General features: G+C 43.5%; 2 protein-coding genes across 6 annotated transcripts; one reads left to right on the plus strand and one right to left on the minus strand.

Annotated features, from left to right (window-relative positions):
* The first annotated feature begins 601 nt into the window (after positions 1 to 601).
* On the plus strand, positions 602 to 14,798 carry snx14 (sorting nexin 14). 5 transcript variants are annotated; one of them, XM_053844886.1, is made up of 30 exons: positions 604 to 920; positions 1,036 to 1,212; positions 1,298 to 1,433; positions 1,694 to 1,767; positions 1,905 to 1,983; positions 2,060 to 2,103; positions 2,405 to 2,492; positions 2,560 to 2,644; positions 2,710 to 2,866; positions 2,950 to 3,025; positions 3,162 to 3,206; positions 3,276 to 3,356; positions 3,422 to 3,536; positions 3,620 to 3,775; positions 3,842 to 3,966; positions 5,181 to 5,239; positions 5,435 to 5,461; positions 6,801 to 6,933; positions 7,621 to 7,807; positions 7,933 to 8,016; positions 8,194 to 8,294; positions 10,572 to 10,683; positions 10,793 to 10,833; positions 10,987 to 11,106; positions 11,260 to 11,383; positions 11,474 to 11,638; positions 11,741 to 11,836; positions 11,898 to 11,989; positions 12,190 to 12,246; positions 12,613 to 14,798. In XM_053844886.1, the coding sequence occupies exons 2-30, from the start codon at positions 1,076 to 1,078 to the stop codon at positions 12,649 to 12,651; spliced, it is 2,835 nt and encodes a 944-aa protein (XP_053700861.1). In that variant the 5' UTR covers positions 604 to 920; positions 1,036 to 1,075; the 3' UTR covers positions 12,652 to 14,798. The 5 variants fall into 5 exon arrangements, 4 of the variants coding, with proteins under 4 accessions (XP_053700861.1, XP_053700862.1, XP_053700863.1 ...); XM_053844887.1 differs by having other exon boundaries at positions 606 to 920; positions 1,298 to 1,418; positions 12,613 to 14,797; XM_053844888.1 differs by lacking the exon at positions 5,435 to 5,461 and having other exon boundaries at positions 606 to 920; positions 12,613 to 14,797.
* On the minus strand, positions 13,434 to 19,789 carry nt5e (5'-nucleotidase, ecto (CD73)). The gene is made up of 9 exons (XM_053844890.1): positions 19,430 to 19,789; positions 18,245 to 18,467; positions 17,982 to 18,170; positions 17,587 to 17,784; positions 16,340 to 16,494; positions 15,715 to 15,823; positions 15,410 to 15,559; positions 14,316 to 14,516; positions 13,434 to 13,834 (listed from the first exon to the last, which is right to left on the minus strand). Exons 1-9 carry the CDS (start codon positions 19,748 to 19,750, stop codon positions 13,680 to 13,682), a joined length of 1,701 nt encoding a protein of 566 aa, XP_053700865.1. The 5' UTR covers positions 19,751 to 19,789; the 3' UTR covers positions 13,434 to 13,679.
* Between the last annotated feature and the right edge of the window lie 942 nt (positions 19,790 to 20,731).

Consider the following 20,731-nt stretch of genomic DNA (forward strand, 5'->3'; position numbering starts at 1 on the left):
AAAATGAGTTACATTTAAGTCAGGCACTTGGTTTTAAATTTAGAATATAGTTTCAATTCTTGGAGATATAGTTGTTTTTTTATGACCAAAATAAAAATTGAAGGTGAAGCATAACTTTTATGCCTCATATAGTTCACACCATGTGACAAGTGTATCTTCAATATCAAAGTATTTACGTTTGTCGGTATCTTTATACCCTCTCCAGCGCAAGTAAACCTAATATTGACTGAATCTGTCTAAATTACATAAAATACAAAACACGTCTAGATAGGACGGTTTTGTGCCTCCCGACCTTTTTATTAAATTCTGTATGAGCTCAGACAGGCTCAAACTTCTATGAATCACACATGACTTCAATAAGATTAAGTTAAAAAATATTATTAAAAAATATATCAGAACCATTCATTCATTACACACGCTAAATAAACACGATCTCTCCCACTAATCGTGAAGGACACCGTTGAAAATGTAATGTGTACCGCTCGAACGAGTCGCCATTATTAACTTTATTTAAATCCAGCAGCGACAACGTTGATTTTATTTCTTGTGAATCGTCACTGCATGGCGGATTTGTACTCTCATATCCCTGCGCACCTTGTCTCAACACTATTGAATCATTCCTATGTGTATTTATGAAACGACTGGTCGCAAAACCTAGGCTATATTCGCGTACTTTGTTTGCAGCGGAGATGACATCACAGCCAGCTGCCTGCGAACATTGACCCTCCACTCTAATGGGCACTGTTGACAGCGTTAGCTGCGTTAGCCGTTAGCTCAACGTCGGACGTTCCTGCGGCGAGTCACAGCTAATCCCGCTCGGCGTTACAGATGTGTCTCCTTCCATCCTCCTGAAGCGTCTCCTTTATAAAACACAATGGACCCCAACGAGAAATGGCCCAGACAACCACCGTACATATGAAGTAAGTCCTGACGGAGCTGCGGTCAATATGAACGCGAATTCCAACGCAACTCCAGATTTTTCGTGGAATTGTTTCATGGTTTCGTTTACGTGGTCGCTTTGTTTCGTCTCCGCAGTCATGTGCTTCTCGACTGACCGGGTGTCTTAGCAGTAAAGATGGGATTCGTAAAGGCTTGTCTGCTGAAATTCAGGCGTAAAATGAAGCTTGACCTGCTCAGGGAGCTGGGACGACAGTATCCCGTCTTCTGCTTCCTGCTGCTGATCCTGCTTCTGTCAACAGTGGTTTTAAATAGGTAAACTGCAGCTGTGAGAAATGTTGGCTGTTCATGGAGCAGCTTTCAGTCTCAAGTCTTTATTATGACCCATTTTATTTCACAGATACATTCACATCATCATGGTGTTTTGGTCGTTCCTGGCTGGTGTGTTTACATTCTACTGCTCCCTGGGGCCAGAATCTCTGCTGCCCAACATCCTGGTCTCCATCAAACCAAAGATAAAGGTAAGCAACCACCAAGTAATTTTTCCATTTAATTGGCAAAACCATTTGCTAGTCTCTGTAAATTTATTTTGGTCAAAAATAATTTCAGGATATTAAGTTGTTTGTTGCTCTTTATGCTTTGAAATTAAATTGTCTTTACCAGTGTTTTTCTTTGTCTTATGTTAAGTCTATCTCAATCCTTTTTAATAATAATAATAGCTAGAACTATGTCTCCGTTAACCCTAGTCATATATGAAGGTATATGTGTTCCATTTTAATGTTCTTTTTTCCCGTAGTCATATGAGCAGGAGTTGTTTCCACTCGGCCACAGTTGTGCTGTTTGTGGAAAAATCAAGTGCAAAAGACACAGGTAAGTCACGATAAAAAAAATAAACAAACTTGTATTTATTCATTTATTTTGCTGAATTTGTCGCCTCTACCTCCAGTTCTATAAATGTCACCATTTGTGATTCCTCATGCCTCAATTATCTTTTCTGTTTTCGACAGACCGACTTTATTGCTAGAAAACTATCAACCGTGGCTCGACCTGAAAGTTTCCTCGAAGGTGGATGCATCACTTTCAGAGGTGAAACAGCTACTGCTGTAAACGCACGCCTAATTCTATACAGGTTTTCCAACCGTGTTTTACGGTTTCTTTTCAGATTCTGGAACTTGTTTTGGAGAACTTTGTCTATCCGTGGTACAGGTAAATTTAAGTTTTGAATACCACTCATTTTTTTCCAAAAAAACATGTCCTGAAGCATGTATGTTAAATGTAAATAATTACATGGAAAAAAATATTTCTGGTTTTGTTTTTCAAGTAAAATTTAATTTATTTGTAACTGCCCCCTTATGAAGTCGTATAATTTCCAATATTGAAACAGATTGAATGTTAATGTAGTTACTTATTATGTGAGTGAATGACTTGACTTTTCAAATATGTGCATAGCTGTTGAACTATTGGAGCCTTTTCTTTCATTTGGTCAAACACTTTTGAATTTCCTCAGAGATATAACTGATGACGAGGCATTTGTCGATGAGCTGAGGGTGACTCTGCGATTCTTCGCTGCTGTCTTGGTTCGACGGACTCAGAAGGTGAAAGAGACTTTGTCCTCCCATTTCAATAAATCCTCACCAACTGATGATTGAAATTGGTTCCCAGGTGGATGTTGCCGCCCTCATCACGCAAAAACTTCTCAAAGTTTCCATGAAACACATTGAAATAATCGCCAAAGCCTGGCAAAAAGGTACATCTTGAAGACCTTGTTGTTTATTATGAGGGTTGCTTGAATGCGTTTGCTTGTCTCTTTAGTAAAAAATACAGAGCTTCTACAGCAGGCAGCCCTGGAGGAGTACGGTCCCGATCTTCATGTGGCTCTCCGCAGTCGTAGAGATGAGCTCCTCTACCTGAGAAAGCTCACTGAGATTCTATTCCCCTACATCCTTCCGCCTAAAGCTACTGACTGCAGGTGATGCTGCACAACCAACCTTTATTTGTCTGTATGGTTTTCGCCAGTTCACTCCATTACTAATGCTCTTTAACTTTCCTCAGCTCTCTTACTCTCCTCATAAGAGAGGTCATGGCTGGGTCTGTCTTCCTCCCGTCTATGGACTACTTGGCTGACCCTGTAAGTGCTAACTAAGTTAAGATGTAAAACTCTGCAACCTCAGTCTGTTTTTCCCTTTTTGTTTTATTTAAAAACGTGTATGTGGGGTCATAAAAAATAACAAAATGATCAGTCAAACCTTTTCTAATTTTTTAAGGACACGGTGAATCACCTAATTTTGATATTCATTGACAACACTCCGGTGAGTCCTTTTACATTATAGACGGCATTTTAGTTATAATTGCTAAACTAATTTCTGTTTCTTCTGAAGCCTGAAGAAGCCACAGAGCCGTCCTCGATGTTGGTTCCGTTCCTGCAAAAATACGCAGATCCTCGCAGCAAAAAGCCTTCAGTGAGTGACTTTGTCCTGCAAAAGTTCAACTTGTGATTTTAACCGCTTTGCTTGTGTTTCATCAGGTACTGAAGCTGGAGTTGAAAGAGATCAGAGGCCAGCAGGACCTTCTCTTCCGTTTCATGAACTTTTTGAAGCAAGAAGGGGCAGTCCATGTGCTGCAGTTTTGCCTCGCTGTTGGTACGATCCAATGATCATCTCAAAATGACCAGTATTACAGGAGTCCCGGTCATAATTCATGTTTGATAAATAACACCTTTCAGAGGAGTTCAACGACAGGATACTATGTCCAGAACTTTCTGACTCGGAAAAGATGATGCTTCACGAGGAGGTGAGGAAGATCTACGAGACCTACTGCTTGGATGAGAGCATCGACAAGATTCGCTTTGACCCCTTTATTGTCGAAGAAATACGGAATAGTGAGTAGCTCACCAAGCGCTGTGCAACTGTGATGTGGAAAAAAACTTACAAGGCTTTTTGCTCAGTTGCTGAAGGTCCTCACGAAGAGGTTGTGAAACTGCAAACCATGAGATGCCTGTTTGAAGCCTATGAGCATGTGCTGTTCCTGCTGGAGAACGTTTTTACACCCATGTTCTGTCACAGTGACGAGGTACGTGCCCCGAAACCGTTTAAATTTAAATGACTTTTTAATTGTTTTTTTTGCACTCACGGGGTAGGGACAGAATTATAAACAAAACAGATATTTTTTCCCTTTCATTGTAAAAATATTTCATTCTTCGTGTAATATTATTTTTTATTTTATTTATTATTTATTATTTTATTATTTTTTGCCCCTCAAAACCAACAGATATAAATAAATGAAAGACTAATGTAATAAATATTTATATTTACATTATATAGTATTATGTTGACATGTTGTTTTACACTTACAAAGGTCCTCCATGATTTACCCACTTATATTTAGAAGAACAAAAAATTATTAATTTTTTATAATTTTTAAGTCTCAAAATTCGAGTTTCATTCAAGATTTTTCTGTTCTTCATCCTTTGGATTGACAGCCCATAACATTGTGGCCAAACATTTTATTTCCCACCCCCGTCCTACACGCTACGGACAGCAGATGGCAGTAGCACTCCGTAGTTCCTTTGACACTGCGCTGTGAAGAATAAACTAACAGAAAGAAAGTCAGGCAGAACTCATCCATTTCCATAACCTGATACCTGGAACTTCGAACTCAACAAAAATGTGTCCGTATGCATATTTAAAAATACGTATGGATTTTTCATTACGTTTTTATTTGTTCAGAAGGAAAACTATCGGCTGCAGTTCCAGTAAATGTTTAACTTCATTAAATAGCGACAGTTAAATATACTCCTTTTTAAGTAACAACTTAATTTTGGAGCTTCTTTTGCTGCAAACAAATTAGTTGCTTTAACTGGTTTTGCCGAGAACATAGCTTTTTATATTTGAGGTCCCTGACTATATTAATGTCTCTGACGTCCTTCACCATTTTCTTTGGTTGCACTCTTCCTTTTTTTTTTTTTTTTTTTACGCCCAATATCACCAGCTTTGTCATCAACCCCTGGACAAGCCAATGAGAGGCTGCTGGCCTTACGCCATGCTGCCAAGCCAAATTTCACCCCTCAGAAGAAGTTTGAATAAATACATGGGTGGGTGGAGCGAGAGGGCCATTGTCTGCAGCAGGCCACCGCTCCGCATGAATGGAGCGGCCAGAAAATAGAACCAGTGATATGATTAGATCTTTGCACAGCTGCGAATCAAACTCAAGAAAGGACAATGTGTAATTACTACTCAAATACAGTTCAGTAACGTCTCTGTTATTTCTTTCCTTCCATCATGCAGTACTTCCGCCAGCTTTTGAGAGGGGCGGAGTCTCCCGCGAGAAATTCCAAAATGAGCAGGTTAGCCTGGTTCTCTGTTTTGGGAATTCATGTTTTTATTTAAATGCACTTCACAATTCACGTCATGTTGTGAGGCGGAAGTTGTGTGTGATGTCGTGATGCGCACTCTCAACCAGCAACTTAAGAGCAAATCAGTTATGGTGACTGCGTGGCGTGAAGCCTCCGCCCCTAACCCCCTTGTGCATATTGTTCCAGAAATAGCCTCAGTATGGATGACATCCGGTGAGTATGAAGCATTGCCGTGCTGGTCAGAGCTGTGGTTGGCTGAGCCGTGCTGCTGCACGCAAGATTTGACTCATCCAAAAAGACTTTGTGAGAACCTGTGCTGCCTTTTTAACAAGAGTTCAAATCCGTGTCAAACACAATGAGATATATATGAGGTTAAAATTGGTGTCTAAAGAGGTGGTCATTCTGTTGGGGGCAGGACTTAAATTGGTGGAGAGTCAAGATAGGATAAGATAAGATAAGATTGGATTATCTCAGAAGCACCTTTTCATCAATAATAATAGTTTTAGCATGATATAATCAACATGTAACGTCACCACCTAGAGAATAATAATGTGTTTTATATCCAATTGGTTGGGGCCTGGCCAGGACAAGTAAAGCTCTGTTTCTGTTCACTTCTGCTCTAAATGTTGAAGAATATTTTCTGTGAAGGGCTTTATTGTTATGAAGGCAGTTTGCAGAGCAGCATGAGATGCCATTCATAAATAAGATGGCACTGGAGACGTCGACTGACTGGCAAAGAGCCAGAATTCCTTTTCTTTGTTACCGTCATCCCATCATGCCATCCATGTGTTGTCACCATGGTACAGTCTTCCCCCCCTCCATCCCTCTTAAAGACCACTCTCTGACCTGCCTCCATCAACGCTCCTCTCCTTCCTTCTATCCACGGGGGCCTGACCCCGATCTGCTTTTAGTTCCTGGGACTGGAGCCCCGAGTCCCCACCCTCACTGCTCACCACCTCTGGTAGCTCTTCACCTGCATCTTCTAACTCCCTCCATGCCCAGTCCACCTTCACAACTTTACCATACGGCTCTTTGTGCCACCGCCACTCATCGCCCAAGTAAGTCGTTTCGGGTCCGTCCATCTGTCTCCAGTAAGATTTCATGCTGTGCGCTGAACCCGTGGTGACCTTCCCCTGTCTCAGCCTGCTGCCTGCATGGTTGGACTGGTGCATGGAGTCATTGGTCTCTCTCTACTGTTTGTCTCTTCATGTGTGCGGCTCAGGTGCAAACGCTCCAGTATGACTTTTTTTTTTTTTCTTTTTTTTGGTAACTCCTTGACTATGGGGTGTCAAGTCAATGTTATGATCCACTCTGATGATGTATGTGTGTTTTCCAATCTACGCAGATTGTGTTTGCTGGGCACCAAAAACGTGTTTTGTTTTGATTTAGCAGTTAGCTTAACATTATCTTGAGTTCTTTGACCTGAGCTTCCATCCTCTCATGTCCCATGATGATGTGGCTGGCTTCTCTCCCTGCGCTCCTCGGCAGTTCCCTCCGTGTCATTTCTTTCAAGATTTTTTTTTTTTTTTTGACCCTGAGTTGTGGCTTACAGGAACACATCGAAGAGAGGAGAGTCTTTTGGTATCAGCCGCATTGGCAGCAAGATCAAAGGGGTGTTCAAAAGCACCACCATGGAAGGAGCCATGCTGCCGTCCTACGGTCTGGTGGAGGGAGAGGATGATATGGTGAGGACGCTTCCATGTTATTACCCGCCCTCTCAATGGACTGACAACATAGCTTTTGGATTGGTTGTGGAACTTGTTTGATACCTTTTTTGCTGCTCATGTGCTCAAGTGATGGCTTGGCAGAATCAGTATGTCTTAGTAGATCCAGGTCAGTTGTGAAGCAGCAATGTTGTTTTGGGGGGAAATTATTTAAATTTTTGTGAATGCGACTGCCTTAACAATATAGCAACACCTATATTGACCTTGCTAAACATTCAATGTTGTCTTTCAGGCTCTATGGTTCTATAGAGTGGGGTGTCTGAACTCCCGATTGAACGGGTTATCTTTCATATCTTTATCTGACATGTTTAGGGCAACTGGGTCGCAGGTCGAGCCCATTTCAAGCGACGTTTCCAGCGACACATCATAACACATAAAAGGATCAATGTGTTCCTGTTATCCCAATGAGTTAAGATGGAGATGTGTTTTCATTAGTCTTAGCCAGCACAAGAGGGCGCCAGCGAGCAACAAAAGGAAATCTGGCACCATAGTGATATTGAACTGACTGAATTGAATGTATTGGACTTACTGAGGTTACGTTGTTTGACCTGATTCTGACACTGAAAACGTTAAATAAGGATATATCAGGCATTACTCCCAACCCGACTGTTGTGGCAGTCTGACCCTCTCCTCGGTCCCTTCCTTCAGGTAGAGGAGGCGATGATGGTGCTGGAGGACGACTCCCCAGTTGAAGCTGCTTCCACCCCAAGTACCCCTCGTAACCTGTCTGCCTGGAACATCACTATCCCCTATGTGGACTTTTATGACGACGAAATAAAGAGGGAGAGAATACCAGTGTTCTGCATCGATGTGGAGCGCAACGACAGGAAGGCTGGTGAGCGGACTTCTACATGCGCCACAACCAGACTACTACTGAAAATAACTTATTTCTCATGGAACCTTTTGGGTTACTAACAGTAAAATATGGCTGAATACATCTTTATTTTTAACTTTCTGCAGTGGGACACGAGACTGAGCACTGGTCAGTGTATCGCAGATATCTGGAGTTCTATGTCCTGGAGTCAAAGCTCACAGAGTTTCATGGTAGGCCTCCTCTCGGAGCCGGCGTTTAGTCAGATCACATCAGTGTCCCACGTCTGTCATGCAGATTTCCTGTTGTCCTTATGTGTCCCGATGAACTTATGCGACACCAAAATGCCAAGGTTCTGTTGTGTAATTTGGCAGCACTTACCACACAGTTGTGTGTCCCACCCTCCGCAGGATCTTTCCCAGATGCACAGCTGCCTTCCAAAAGAATCATCGGCCCCAAGAATTACGAGTTTCTTACATCGAAGCGGGAAGAGTTCCAGGAGTATCTCCAGGTGATTATTTACCGTGTGACTTGAGGTCATGGTATACAACTGGTTGATTTGCTTGGGAATGACAGATGGAGGAAGGAGCCAGGATTGATTTGATGTCTCGAGGGTGAGTTGCTGATGCATGTTGTTGGATGAGAGTATTTTCCCATGACAAACTGAGGTAGTGCCAGTTTTATCTGGGTAAAAGAGAAGGATGTATCACACTGAAATTTAGCAGCTCCATAGAAAAGCCTGTTTTCTATGATTGTGGTTGCCTCTATTTTTCCAACGGAAAACCACGGACTGAGTCACTCCCCCAACTGCAGCTTAAAGTTCTTCACAAAAACTCTCATTTGATCCCTGAGTTTTGTCAGAAAACCACTTTCGTCTCGCCGCTGTTCTGCGTTTGCTAAGGTTCTGGTTTAAAAGTGGATTTATATTCTGTTTGAAATACTGGGCATGAGTTCGGCCTCTGGGATCCAAGTCCGTCCCTCAAGGTTTCTTTCCCTCGCAAACAATTACATTCTCAGTTTATAAGCAACTTCCACAGAACACAGATGTGCGCTATGTAACAGTTCCACCGCAGTGTTATTCCCTTGGATCATCTGGGTTCCATACTGTTGGCAAAATGACCAGGATAGTTCTGAACTCTTCACCGAAAATGTAATGGGTCTAGAAGGGCTTGGAGGAGGGAGACACGGTCAGATTGTATCAGAAGGTCAGGTCATGTAGAGAAGTTTGGAGCCAAAAGGGAGATCTGATGGTGAGCGGATGGACCAAGAAGGTTGGCGATAGAGATAACAGGAGAAGGAAAAACTACCACTAAGATTCATGGAAGCAGTAAATGATGACAATAAGAGAACATATTTGCTTCAGGAGGAACCAAGCTTTTTGAAACTGCAAGCGACTTCAGAGACTCTGAATAACTTCACTCTGCCACCTGTTTGACTCACCACTCTGAGGACTGTTATAAAAACAATGTATCGTAATGTATTCAGTTGCTGTCAATGCACCCATGTCAAGAGACCTCTGCATCCTGAAGTGTCAAAGACACACCCACTCTGGCATTAAACAAGAACACCTTCACTCACAAGCCAAAAGATATAGCGGACGTCTGTTGTGCTCCATGATTAATGCCACTTGGTGGTTGTGTTTTTGGATCACTCCATCTATTACCAGCTCTGAGTCAGTATAGTGAGCAATAGACAAAGAAGACAAAAAAATTTAACTCTTAATGCTGGAGTTATGACCAGCTCACTTGCTATGAGTGAGTGCTTTTGTTCCTTTTTGCTGGATAAGTTACATACTGTAAATTCCAGACTATAATCCGCTACTTATTTCACATGCTCTAAACCCTCTGGTTTAAACTATTAAGCGGCGGATGTATGGATTTTTTATGAGATTCATGCCGCCAAGGTATTTAGCCCCGTCACATCGAACCAATGAAGTCCTGTAGCGCCGTCCTGCTGCTGAGACTGAGAAAAGCTGTAATGTAAACGTCTGTGATTTCAATTGGTCTGATGTGATGGGCCGCATGATGCAGGTTCAGAACATCACAGAGACTTTTCTATGGAGTGAACCGTGGCTGACAGAAAATCTGTTTTGTTTTAGTTATTCAACATTGCATACATTTTTGGCTAAATGGAATTTTAGAGTAAAATAAATGATACATTTAGAAAACATACCTTCACTCATTTTTCTGTGGAAGGTTTTTAACTGGTGAGGTTGGACTTGAAACAGAAGTTCTTTATGCAAGGTTTTGTGTGAGACTCACTTTCCAGGCAGGTGCACAGAAGGACCCTGAAGCACCAGCCCTTTCACCCGCATGAGAAAACTGCTTTTATTTCTTCCGTCAGAAAAAAAAAGTTCCTCTCACTTTCTCATCACTTCTGCCAAAATGTATTGCGGCGTTTATTTGAGCTGTTGTGAGAATCGTTCCTACTCCTGAACTACAGCAGCGGTTTATTTGCCCCTCCCACTTCCCCCTCATGTAGTGGAGCTTTCAGAAGCCTTTTGTAAGTCAACCAATCTTACAGTACATGTGATACTACGAAGCCTTTGTGTCTCTTGAAGCATTTCCTGGTCAGTGCCTGGACTCACCTCGGGAGTGCATAAATGCGAGGCTGCTTTCTGATGGTGTTTTTAGACAGAACCTTGGAGGAGCTTCGGTCATTTGAAAAGGACGTGTCATGAGGGGTCAAAGGACAAAGTCAATGGTCATTGAAATCACTACCTACAAGGCATGAGGAGGCCACAGTTCTGAAACTTTGCTGTATTGGATTATTTTTCTCCCATTTCCAGAAACTTCTCCCGCATCCGGAGCTGAGCAACAGCCAGCTCCTCGCGGACTTCCTGTCCCCTCACAGCATGGAGTCTCAGTTTCTGGACAAGATGCTGCCAGATGTGAATCTAGGTATGGTATGAGACTCATGTTCATCAGAGATGGATTGTGTTTGTGTCGCTCACCAAGGACTGGTGAGCGTAGCCGAGCCCATTGTGACGTTAACTGTTCTGTGTTGAAGGAAAAATCATCAAGTCTGTTCCCAGCAAGTTAATAAAAGAGGTATGTGAAAATATGTGAAAAATAAATAACATGACCCCAAGTTTTTTTCCTCACATCAATGCAAATGTTCTCCAGCTCAGCGAAAATAAACAGTGGAATTCAAACGTTGGTCTGTGTGTTAACCAGATGTCTCTCTCTCTCTCTCTGTGGCAGAAAGGGCAGCATCTTGAGCCCTTCATTCAGTCCTTTTTCAACTCTTGTGAATCTCCAAAGCCCAAACCCAGTCGACCTGAGCTGACTATCCTCAGCCCCACCTCAGAAAACGATAAAAAGGTTTGGACTCTCCTCCAAGTTCTTCTTTCCTTGTTTTTTTGGCTGCTATTTCTCCCCCTCCCTTGATGTTTTCGACTCACTCACTCGACTACATGAGTGGTATTGCTGAATCAGCAGGTTTTCTTCAACATACAGCCTTGTTCTCTCCGCCAGCTCTTCAACGATCTCTTCAAAAACAACGCCAACCGCTCAGACATGGCTGAAAAAAGACACAACCAGAACTATTTCATGGAGATGATTCACGTGGAAGGAGTGTATGACTACCTGATGTATGTGGGTGAGTTTCTCCAGCCTGTCTGGTGAGAGCGCTTTGTTCGACCAGATCCGTCTGGTGTCATCGCCCTTCGTCCTCCTCTTCAATCTGCAGGGCGAGTTGTGTTCCACATCCCGGACTGGCTTCACCACCTGCTGATGAGTGGAAGGATTCTGTTCAAGAACACTCTGGAGACTTACACCGACCACTACCTGCATTTCAAACTCAGCCAGGTGCTTCAGGAGCACCGGCTGGTGTCACTCATCACCCTTCTTCGAGGTGACTTCTCTTTATTGAACATTTAAAATCCTTAATTCAGCTGAAAATAATGATGTTTTCGTGTAATGACTGCTTGTGATCATGTTTTTTTGGGGTGTTTAGATGCTGTTTTCTGTGAGAGCAGTCCTCCTCGCTCGGACCGTGACCGACAGAAGAGAGCCAAGGAGACGTTTGAGGAAATGAAGAATTATATTCCTGGTAACTGTCGTCGAAAAGGCAACATTTGTCAATGGACCGTGTGTTTAATGTTTATTTTTAGACCTTCTAGGTAAATGTATCGGCGAAGAGGCCAAGCACGAAGGCGTCTGTCTCCTCTTTGACGGACTGCAGCAGCCAGTTCTCAACAAACAGGTAGCGCCTCAAACACAGGTTCCACTCTGTAAACGTTGGGCTTTGTGATGAAATACTACTGCTGTGTTTTACTGCTATGGCTGTTGCTGGAGCGTTTTTCCACTGCAATATTGTTGGACATGGAGAATTTTCACGCAACAAATCCTAGTGCACCACCTGTGACGAAGGGTGTCAAATCTTATTTCCTTTGCATCTTGCAGCTGACGTATGTTCTTTTGGACATTGCTATTCAAGAACTTTTCCCTGAGCTGAACAAGGTAAACGCCCTTTTTATTAAACGTCACAGTTTTGATTCTATCTAGAAATAAAAAAAGTGCGAAACCCATTTCACCAAACCTGAATGCTAATGCTAATAGTCCCTTGCTTTTCTTGTTCTTTAATAGTTTTGTTTGCTGCCATGTACTTGTAATCTGTTTGTTTTGACATGTTTGTTTTGATGTTGTGTATTTATGATTGTCTTTGTTTACACGTCTCCAACTTGATTTCCATATTGTCTTTAGTCTGTGGTGAATTGAATTTGTTGTTTGCTAGTTAGCATCAGACTTCTGCCTTTGTTAGCTTGTCTCTTTTGTTTTGTTAGCCAATGCAGCTCACTGTGGCTTGTATCCCGTTTTTTTTTTCAGGCCCAGAAGGAGACCTTGACAATAGCACCCTGGATTTAAACTGAGGTTTTCACTTGTAGCACTTCTACCTAGCTGGTTTGTTGACTTTCCTCCATGCATACCACGCTGCATGTCAAGTTTGTAAAATAAAAGTGTGCATAAGTGTATGTTCATGTGCCAGTAAAACGTGTACAGGGCGAGGTCGCAGGGGCAGCAGCTGGACTTAAGAAGCCTAGAGTTCCCTCTCCTGTTAAACCTTTTTCCTGCTCTGAGTCTTTCCTAGTTAGAGCTGGCGATAGAAGTATGTGCTTCTTTGTTAGTTGCTGACACATAGTTCGACGTCATTTTTGGTGGTTTCATGAGGATGCTCCATTTTTACAGACAACTTTTTACAAACCAGACGGGGAAAATATATAGGAAAATAGGATGCAGCCACTCATCCTTCAGTCACCAGGAAGGTACACAATATGTGCTTTATCTTCCCTCTGCATCTGAAGGAAAACCAAAGATACTGAAAACTGTATTTCCCGTCCTTGTGACCCTGTTCTTGAATGGAATCCTGTCCTGTCTAATTTGATTTATTCCTCCTGAGTGTTTCAAAGGTCTTAAGTGTTGTTGGAGCTTCGACTGTCACTTGTGCATCATGGGACGTGTGTGTTGGACTGGTGAGAGTCGTGATGAAACTATTGTTGCCACACATATTGTTGACACCAGATCTACAGGAGACAACGTCAGCTGGCCTGTTCCAGCTTGCTTTGTGTTGTCTCTGTTATGTTTATGGTCTGTGTTGTGGCACTGTCGGGATTCTGAAAGGCTTGTGATGGTGCAAAGGAATCAATGGCTCAGGACTCATTTAATCCTTGTTTGAAACACGTACAACAGGTTCAAAGTGTTCCTTTCACCTGAGGTTCAGGAATATTTCAGTGACTTTACAAAGCATCGCTGGGAATCCTGTTCCTGTTCATCCACATTCAAGGATCTGCCCATAAATAAGATGTTCTGGGTTAAGTTAAAATATTCAGTTCATGAAGACAGTTTGGACTTTGCTTCCAAAAACAGGCGATCTGCAGTCAGATGGAGGCCGATGCTCAGGTAGTCAGTGAGCACAGAGTTGGTAGCAGCAAGCTCAAGCCCAGTGTTGCTGACGTAGCAGAGTTCTTGAACAAGATGCGTCCCTCCACTGCAGGGAAGACCTGCTTCATTTCAGAGATGTATTCAGAGAGAACTGTGATGTCCATGTCACCTGGAAGACAAGGGCAGACACTCGGTCTCTGGTCGTGGCTTCCAGTTGAACTGACACTCCACTTCTGATACCATATGTTGCACTAGGAGGCAGCCGAAGCCTTTCTGAACTCATGTAAGTGAGAAGAAAAAACATTTTTTTCAAAATGGCAGTAGGAAGTGGGATGATTTCATTGTGTATTCTCATCCCGCGACACATGCTTCCCATATGTCGCCGCTCGTGAAAGACCCGGCATCCGCTTCAGTACAGGCTATGCTGGTGACAGATTAAAGCTTTCAAATCCTGCCAACAAGAAGCATCCCAAAAGCCTCTACTGATTATAAACCAGGAACAAAGAAACACGTTCAATGGTTGGCACTTATTTGCATTCCACCGGGAACATTTGGTTTGGTCAAGGGAGACTTGCCAACTGCCAATTTAATCAGGATTATACCTTATAATATCGTCCCTGCAGAGTCCAGGAGCCTCGGCAGCTTCTTACCCGTATTGTGCTTCAGCATCTCCTCCTTAATCATCTGGTAGCCGTCTCCCCCATTCACCATGTACGAATTCATGGCCACCGTGTACGTCTGCTCCAAGTCCAGCGGCACGTACTTTGGCACTCGGCAGAGGGTGCACAATACCGAGAGGGATACCACGCGTTGGTTCTCTGGCAGCGAGGTGTCGTACACCACTCGAATACCTAAGAAAGAGCTCACTTTAGTGGGCAGCTTGTCGTCTGTAGAGGGCTGTTTCAACAACACGTGGGACCAAAAGTTCAAAGACTCAACCTTCTGTGTGGCTTGTTGACACTTAAGGCTACTATTGAGTCAAATGTTTCCCCTTCCCAGACATTCCCTGACGCTTTCCATTCCCTGTCCAAAAGATCCGTGCTGTGCAACGGCAGGAAATTGCAAAGAATTTGCATGAAAAATACGCATCAGGTGTGAAAGAATCTTAACTCGGCGCTTCATTAGATTAAAAAGTCATTGGGATCAGGTCATGGGGTGGAACGCCTCAAGGTCATGGGGGACCTTGAGCCGTTCCACCCCATGACCTTTGGAATACCACTTCATGCCACTTGGGCTATATAGTGTTCTGCACGTGTCAGATTCTAAGGCGATGATGCTCTAAAATGCAGAGGACAGAAGCCTTTTTGCCACTTTCGGAGGACGATGGAATGACCTCTTCCTCGGCCGAGAACACCTCATCATGGAGGCATCCCGAGAAGATGCCTGAACCATCCTCTCTTTAGCTTAGCCTTTTCTTTAACCAATGCAGCCTCCTCATTGTTTGAGATGGTGCACCAATCTGTTAATCTCAAGACCTTGAGATACTTGGTGTGCGATCTCATTCCGTACCTCAACTTCCCCTTTACCTAATGGCCTTCCAAAAAAAAGGACGGTGTAGAAGCACATTCTGCTACATGTCTGTATTTTCTCAAGCCTTCTCGTGACTCGATTTTGGAGTTGCTGCATGTGGACATGTGGTGATAGTCAGCAGTATGAATGGAAAGTCTCAGAAACTCAAGAGGGTATAAGCTCTCCCCCAATGTTTAGAGAAGGAACATCGTCTGTCTTGGAGTTAAAAACAAACCTGACACTTGGAGAAACTCCCCAGACATGCTTCCGTATCTGTGAATGGAATGTTCGAAGGCCTTTTTCATGGTGGATCCCTTGATCTTCACCAGATCGACAGTTTCTCCAAAGGGCAAGACGGTAAGGACCTCCTCCATCGTGATGTTACCTGTGAACAAAGGCAGAATTGGCGCCATTCCTGAAAACATTTAGCATAATATCGGCCGATAATCTGAAGTTATATTTACTACCAGTGGTTGCTGTGTTTTAAATGTCATTCAAATATATTACTTTTAATATTATTATTGCTCATCAGACGACTACCATTATTGTGGCTCTCATCGATCGCTGTCCGTATGGATCCACTGTTGATCATGCAGGAGCCCACGTGGTTCCACTGAGTGCCGTCTGAATGCTTAAGGTTGTGATGAACCTGACACATCACAAAGAAGGGAACAAGTTCAGTCCTGATGCTGAATATACAGTTGGTGTTTGTTTCTCCCAGAAGCCCTGCAGGGAATTCAGCTACAGTTTACTTCACTGTGGTGGAATGCATCTTTATAATGCCCCTATTGAAGGCATGACAAAATCCATTAAATCAGGTGATGGAGTGTGATTTACCCATGGGAACTCGTGAACTCGCGTCCCTTGTTCGGGGCCAAGATAAGACAAGCAAGGTGACATGAATTAATTGTTTTTTTTTCTTTTTTTCCCCCCTCAAAGGTGGAATGATTTGAAAAATATAAAATGTATATTCATGAGCTCGACATTAGAATTAGATCTACGGCTCTTCTGCCAACTCGTAAATGGAGGGTGTGGAAGAAACTTTAAATGGAACACCTCACACAGTCTTTAAGCCTGAGTTAGACTCTGAAAATGATGGCAGTAGACAACAATTGGACCGGGCCTCACCCTGACCCGGCTAGTTGTTGGTCTGACTGGACCTCACCATGGCATCGCAGATCAAGTTCCCCAGGTTGCACTCCCGAAAACGGCATTCCTCAAACGTCCCATTGAGGTAGACTAATGTCTGTCCGACGTATTCCGATGAGTAGCGAGACAAACTCCCCTTCCACTTCTGGACCTCGGCGAGGATCTCGGGGTCTGAGGGTTCGTGCAAATAGTTTGACAGACAGGGAAAAAAAAACCTGAGATCATGGGATTTCTTAGAGAAGCAACTGAGAGCAGGAGCGCTCAAAGTCTGGGACCCATTGTTCTGTGGCCCTTAGACTCAGTTGTGACAGTTTGTTCTAAATACCTTGACCTGATACTAACATTTCAGAAGGACATTGAGATTTATGATCCAAAGCAATGACAAGGGAAATACTTTGAATAGTTAGCTCCTCAAGCATCACCTTTAGATGTCCATTATCGATAATGGCTGCTGCTTGGAAGCAAGCCCACCACCCCCGTGAGATTTGCTACATGATCTCACACTGAAATGGTGTGAGCTAGATGTGCTCACCCAAAATGGAGAAAGCTGCTTGCCAGACTCCCATTTCCGCTCCATTTTGAGCTGTGGTTACATGACTGCAGTTTGACTCTAAACAGGAAGTGCGGTGAACGTCTTGCATAGGGCGACTGCACTGTCTTAGTTTGGTTAGCTTATGGCCACTTGAGCTAAAGCAGGGGTCTCAAACTTGAAGAGAATTGGTCAAAGTTCGGCACAGTGGGGTGTCTTGTGGTTTTGTCCCTTGCCATTGGTCATTTGGCTTGCTATTTATTTGCATTCGAATAATCCTTGTTGGTAATTCCTTTAAAAAAAAAGGACCTCAAATGTCTGGCTTGCTCTTGAGGCGTCCCGTTTCGCATGACTGAAAGGTCTCCCTTCTGTTTTTTAAGGATGCCATCTGGTCCTAAATAAAATAAGATAAATAGGGGGCGCCCTGTGGGGGCCACTCACAAGCTAAAGTAGTGGGCCCCAAAGCTGCATCCAGAGGGCCACAAATGGCCCACGGGCTGCAAGTTTGAGACCCTGTGCTTTAGGTTAATATTTTTAAAAAGTCTAGGAGCAAATGAAAGTTCAGATATTCACTGTACTGACATGAAAAATGAGGTCACTACGTTTAATGGGGCGGATGTTTTGGAGGGTGTGTCTGCTTGTGTGTGTTATCAGCATCTCACAGATGATGAGAAGGAATGTCACCTTCGACCTGCTGAGGAGCCGAATGCAGAACAGAGGGCAACCTCTGGTACCTTGAGGGACGCTGCTGTCCATGAGAATTGGGTTTCCCTCCGCCTTCTTCACGTTCCCAGCGTCGTCAAAAGTCACCTTCAGGTACCCCAGGTACTTCCCGAAAGCATAAGCCTGGACCACCGGCACATTCCTTCCATCTTCGGATGCAACCATGAAGGGATACGGACCAGCCGGGATTTCAGTGGAGGGAGGAGTTCCTGCAGCGAGAAGCCCAGTCATATGTATATGCATGCTGGATACGTTCATTTCTATTCAGGAGTTGCAACATTTCGAGCAGGTTTATTGGTTCAACCTAAGCAGCCATCTGTGCAGGAAGCCCCCCCCTCTCCTCTCCGCCCCCTGCGGTTCTTTTGGGAGGACTCAAAGTACAGTCAGTTACAGATACTGTCAATACCCGTGTAGAGGAACGTGTTGGTGTGTCCTCCGATGACGACGTCCACCCCTCTCACTCTCTTGGCGATGCTTTTGTCCACGTCAAAGCCTGCGTGTCCCAAGGCGATGATCTTGTTGTAACCCAATGTCTGGAGCTTGTCCACCTGAATCTGCAGCGCCTCCACTTCGTCCTGGAATGCGAGGTGCGGCCCTGCGACGACACAAGATTTGAGCTTGAGTCACTTCCCCTTCTCTCTGAAGGTTGCCGGGTCAGGTCACGATTACCTGACTTGGACAAGAAGGGCGTCTCAGCAGTGGTGTATCCCACAACTGCCACTTCCTCTCCGCCGACTGAGAGGATTTGATAGGGTTGATACAGGCCGCTGATCTTTGGAGCCAAGGTCTGGTCCGGCTTGATGTTGGCACACACTACAGGGCACTTTAGGTCCTGCAGGAAGGGCTTGATGAGGCCATCAATGCCGTTATCAAATTCATGGTTCCCGAAAGCCTGTGAAGACAAAGCAGAGCGAAGACTTCCTGTTTATAGAGGAGGTGAAGTCGACCACAATGACACTAGACCCTGGCCTCAATTCAAACAGTTCCATCACTTAAAAAAAACGGACAGAATTTGAGCTCCATTTTCTTGTTTTATTTCACTTTATTGGTTATTTTTATATGGTTTTTATACATTTTTTTTAACAATATCCTTAAAATATGCATTTATTAATTTTAGTCACGCCCGTGCAATAATTCTAAATAAATACATTTAAAATAACTAGAAGTTTTGCTTGGTTGCTTTATTAACTTTGTTATTAAAAAAAAAATCATTTAATGCTTGTCATCATTTAAGCGTGTAATATATATATATATTTTTAAATACGTCTTTGTATTTGATTCAGTTCCTCAGATAAATGAATTACGCAATAGTAATATCCTTAATAATTATATTAGCCCTTTACATTCTTTATAATATTGGTCATGATGCATCAACTTCATTATTAAATATTCCGATATTTTCTTTTCATTTTTATTTATTTATTGTATTATTTATTAATATATATAAAATTATTAATTGTATTTCATGGTTTCAACATACATTTTGGTCTCTCGTTTGGCTTTAAACTTATAACTGTTAAAGTGTTTTAAATGACTTGTACTCTTTCCATCCAACGCATTATTGTGAATCTTGTTCTATTTCATCGATTAAATTGTATTTTTTTTCGTCATCACGGGGATTGGCTCCAAGCCATCAACTCATTAAGGAAACTAGCGGAAGATAAACCGAGAAACTATTGAGTTTTATTTTTATGATTCCATATATGGGACTAATTCGCTTCAATATCAATGTAGAACACCGTGAAGGAAAGTATAAACTGCAATATTTCGGAGCTTTGAAGCGCCCTGGAAACCTGCCTGCAGATTTAGACCTCAGGTTTGGTCCCAAAATCCCGCATCAGCGTCTGTATTTACCATCACATCGTAGCCGATCTTGTTCATGAAGTGAGCCGCCTCCGCGCCCTTGTAGTAGTTGAACCAGACGGTGCCCTGGAACTGGTCTCCAGCGTCCAGCAGCAGGACGTTCGGCTCCCGGCTGCGGATCTCCGACACCTTGCTGAACCTCCGGGCCACGCCGGCGAAGCACGGGCCCTTCTCGTGGCACTTGCCCGAGTCCACGTTCGTCTCCTCGATGCGCGCGTGGTTGTCGTTGGTGTGCAGCAAGGTGAGCTCGAGGCAGGACCCGCGGCTCACGAGGAGCAGCAAGAGGACGGCCCGCGCGCTTTCCCACGCCATCTCGCTCCGACTGCGCGTCCACAAGCGAAAGCAGACGAGGCGTCGGCTTTATAGTCACCGCGCGACTGCGTAACAGGACGTCCTGAGGGGCTCGGCGCACGAGCCGAAGTCAGTGCGCTGTTTCAATATTGACTCATTCCTACTAAAGTAAAAAGTAGGAGCGATGTGTTGCATCAAGTTTCATACTGTTAACATGGGCGCTGGCGTTGGGAGGAGGCCATGGGTCAGACCCGGCTTTATTGCCAAGGTCAGTGAGGAGCCCACCAACTAGGACAGTGCTCTGGTACCTCGTGCTATAATGGACAAAACATAATAATAATAATAATAATAAATGAAAATTGGTGAGAAATGCGAAAAGAGAAATATATTTAAGGTATTTTCTTCAGGAGTAAAAGCACTCGATGTAATAATGGAAGTGAAAGTCAGATTAGGACGCGTGGTTCATAATAAATGTAACTGCAGTTATGCATAGCAGATAGAGTCGTCTGTTCATCTGCGGAGACTTTTGTTGGCTGCCCAGACTGAGGGTTTCACTTCTGCATGGAACAGCGTGGGGCCTGTTGTGGTCCGGAGACATTTTCCACCCCCTGGAATTCCGCCCCTCCTGAGCAACAGCCTCGCTCCCTCCGAGAATGTAATATGAAATAATACATTCCTAGCTGCAAAAAAACAGATGCCGCCCTCTGCTGGTTAGGTTTGAGACGCGCAGGTGTGTTGACTTATAATGCAGATTTTCTTTATGTGCTTTGATATAATTTCCATGCCAAATAAAAGCATTGTACTGTTTATCATTTATGTTATTTGTTGATTTTTTTTTAGATCAATAATGCACATGAATCAGGGGGTTTGAAAATCACGCGGACTCCACCACTTCAGTTGATTTGATCATTGATCTTTGCCCTCCATTTAATCGTCTGGGCCCAGTCACGTGATCACCTCGCTCGGTAGGAAGTCGATGAGCGGCAGGTTTATTTTTTCAAG

The sequence above is a fragment of the Synchiropus splendidus genome, chromosome 16, assembly GCF_027744825.2.
Source record: "Synchiropus splendidus isolate RoL2022-P1 chromosome 16, RoL_Sspl_1.0, whole genome shotgun sequence".
Taxonomy (NCBI): Eukaryota; Metazoa; Chordata; class Actinopteri; order Syngnathiformes; family Callionymidae; genus Synchiropus; species Synchiropus splendidus.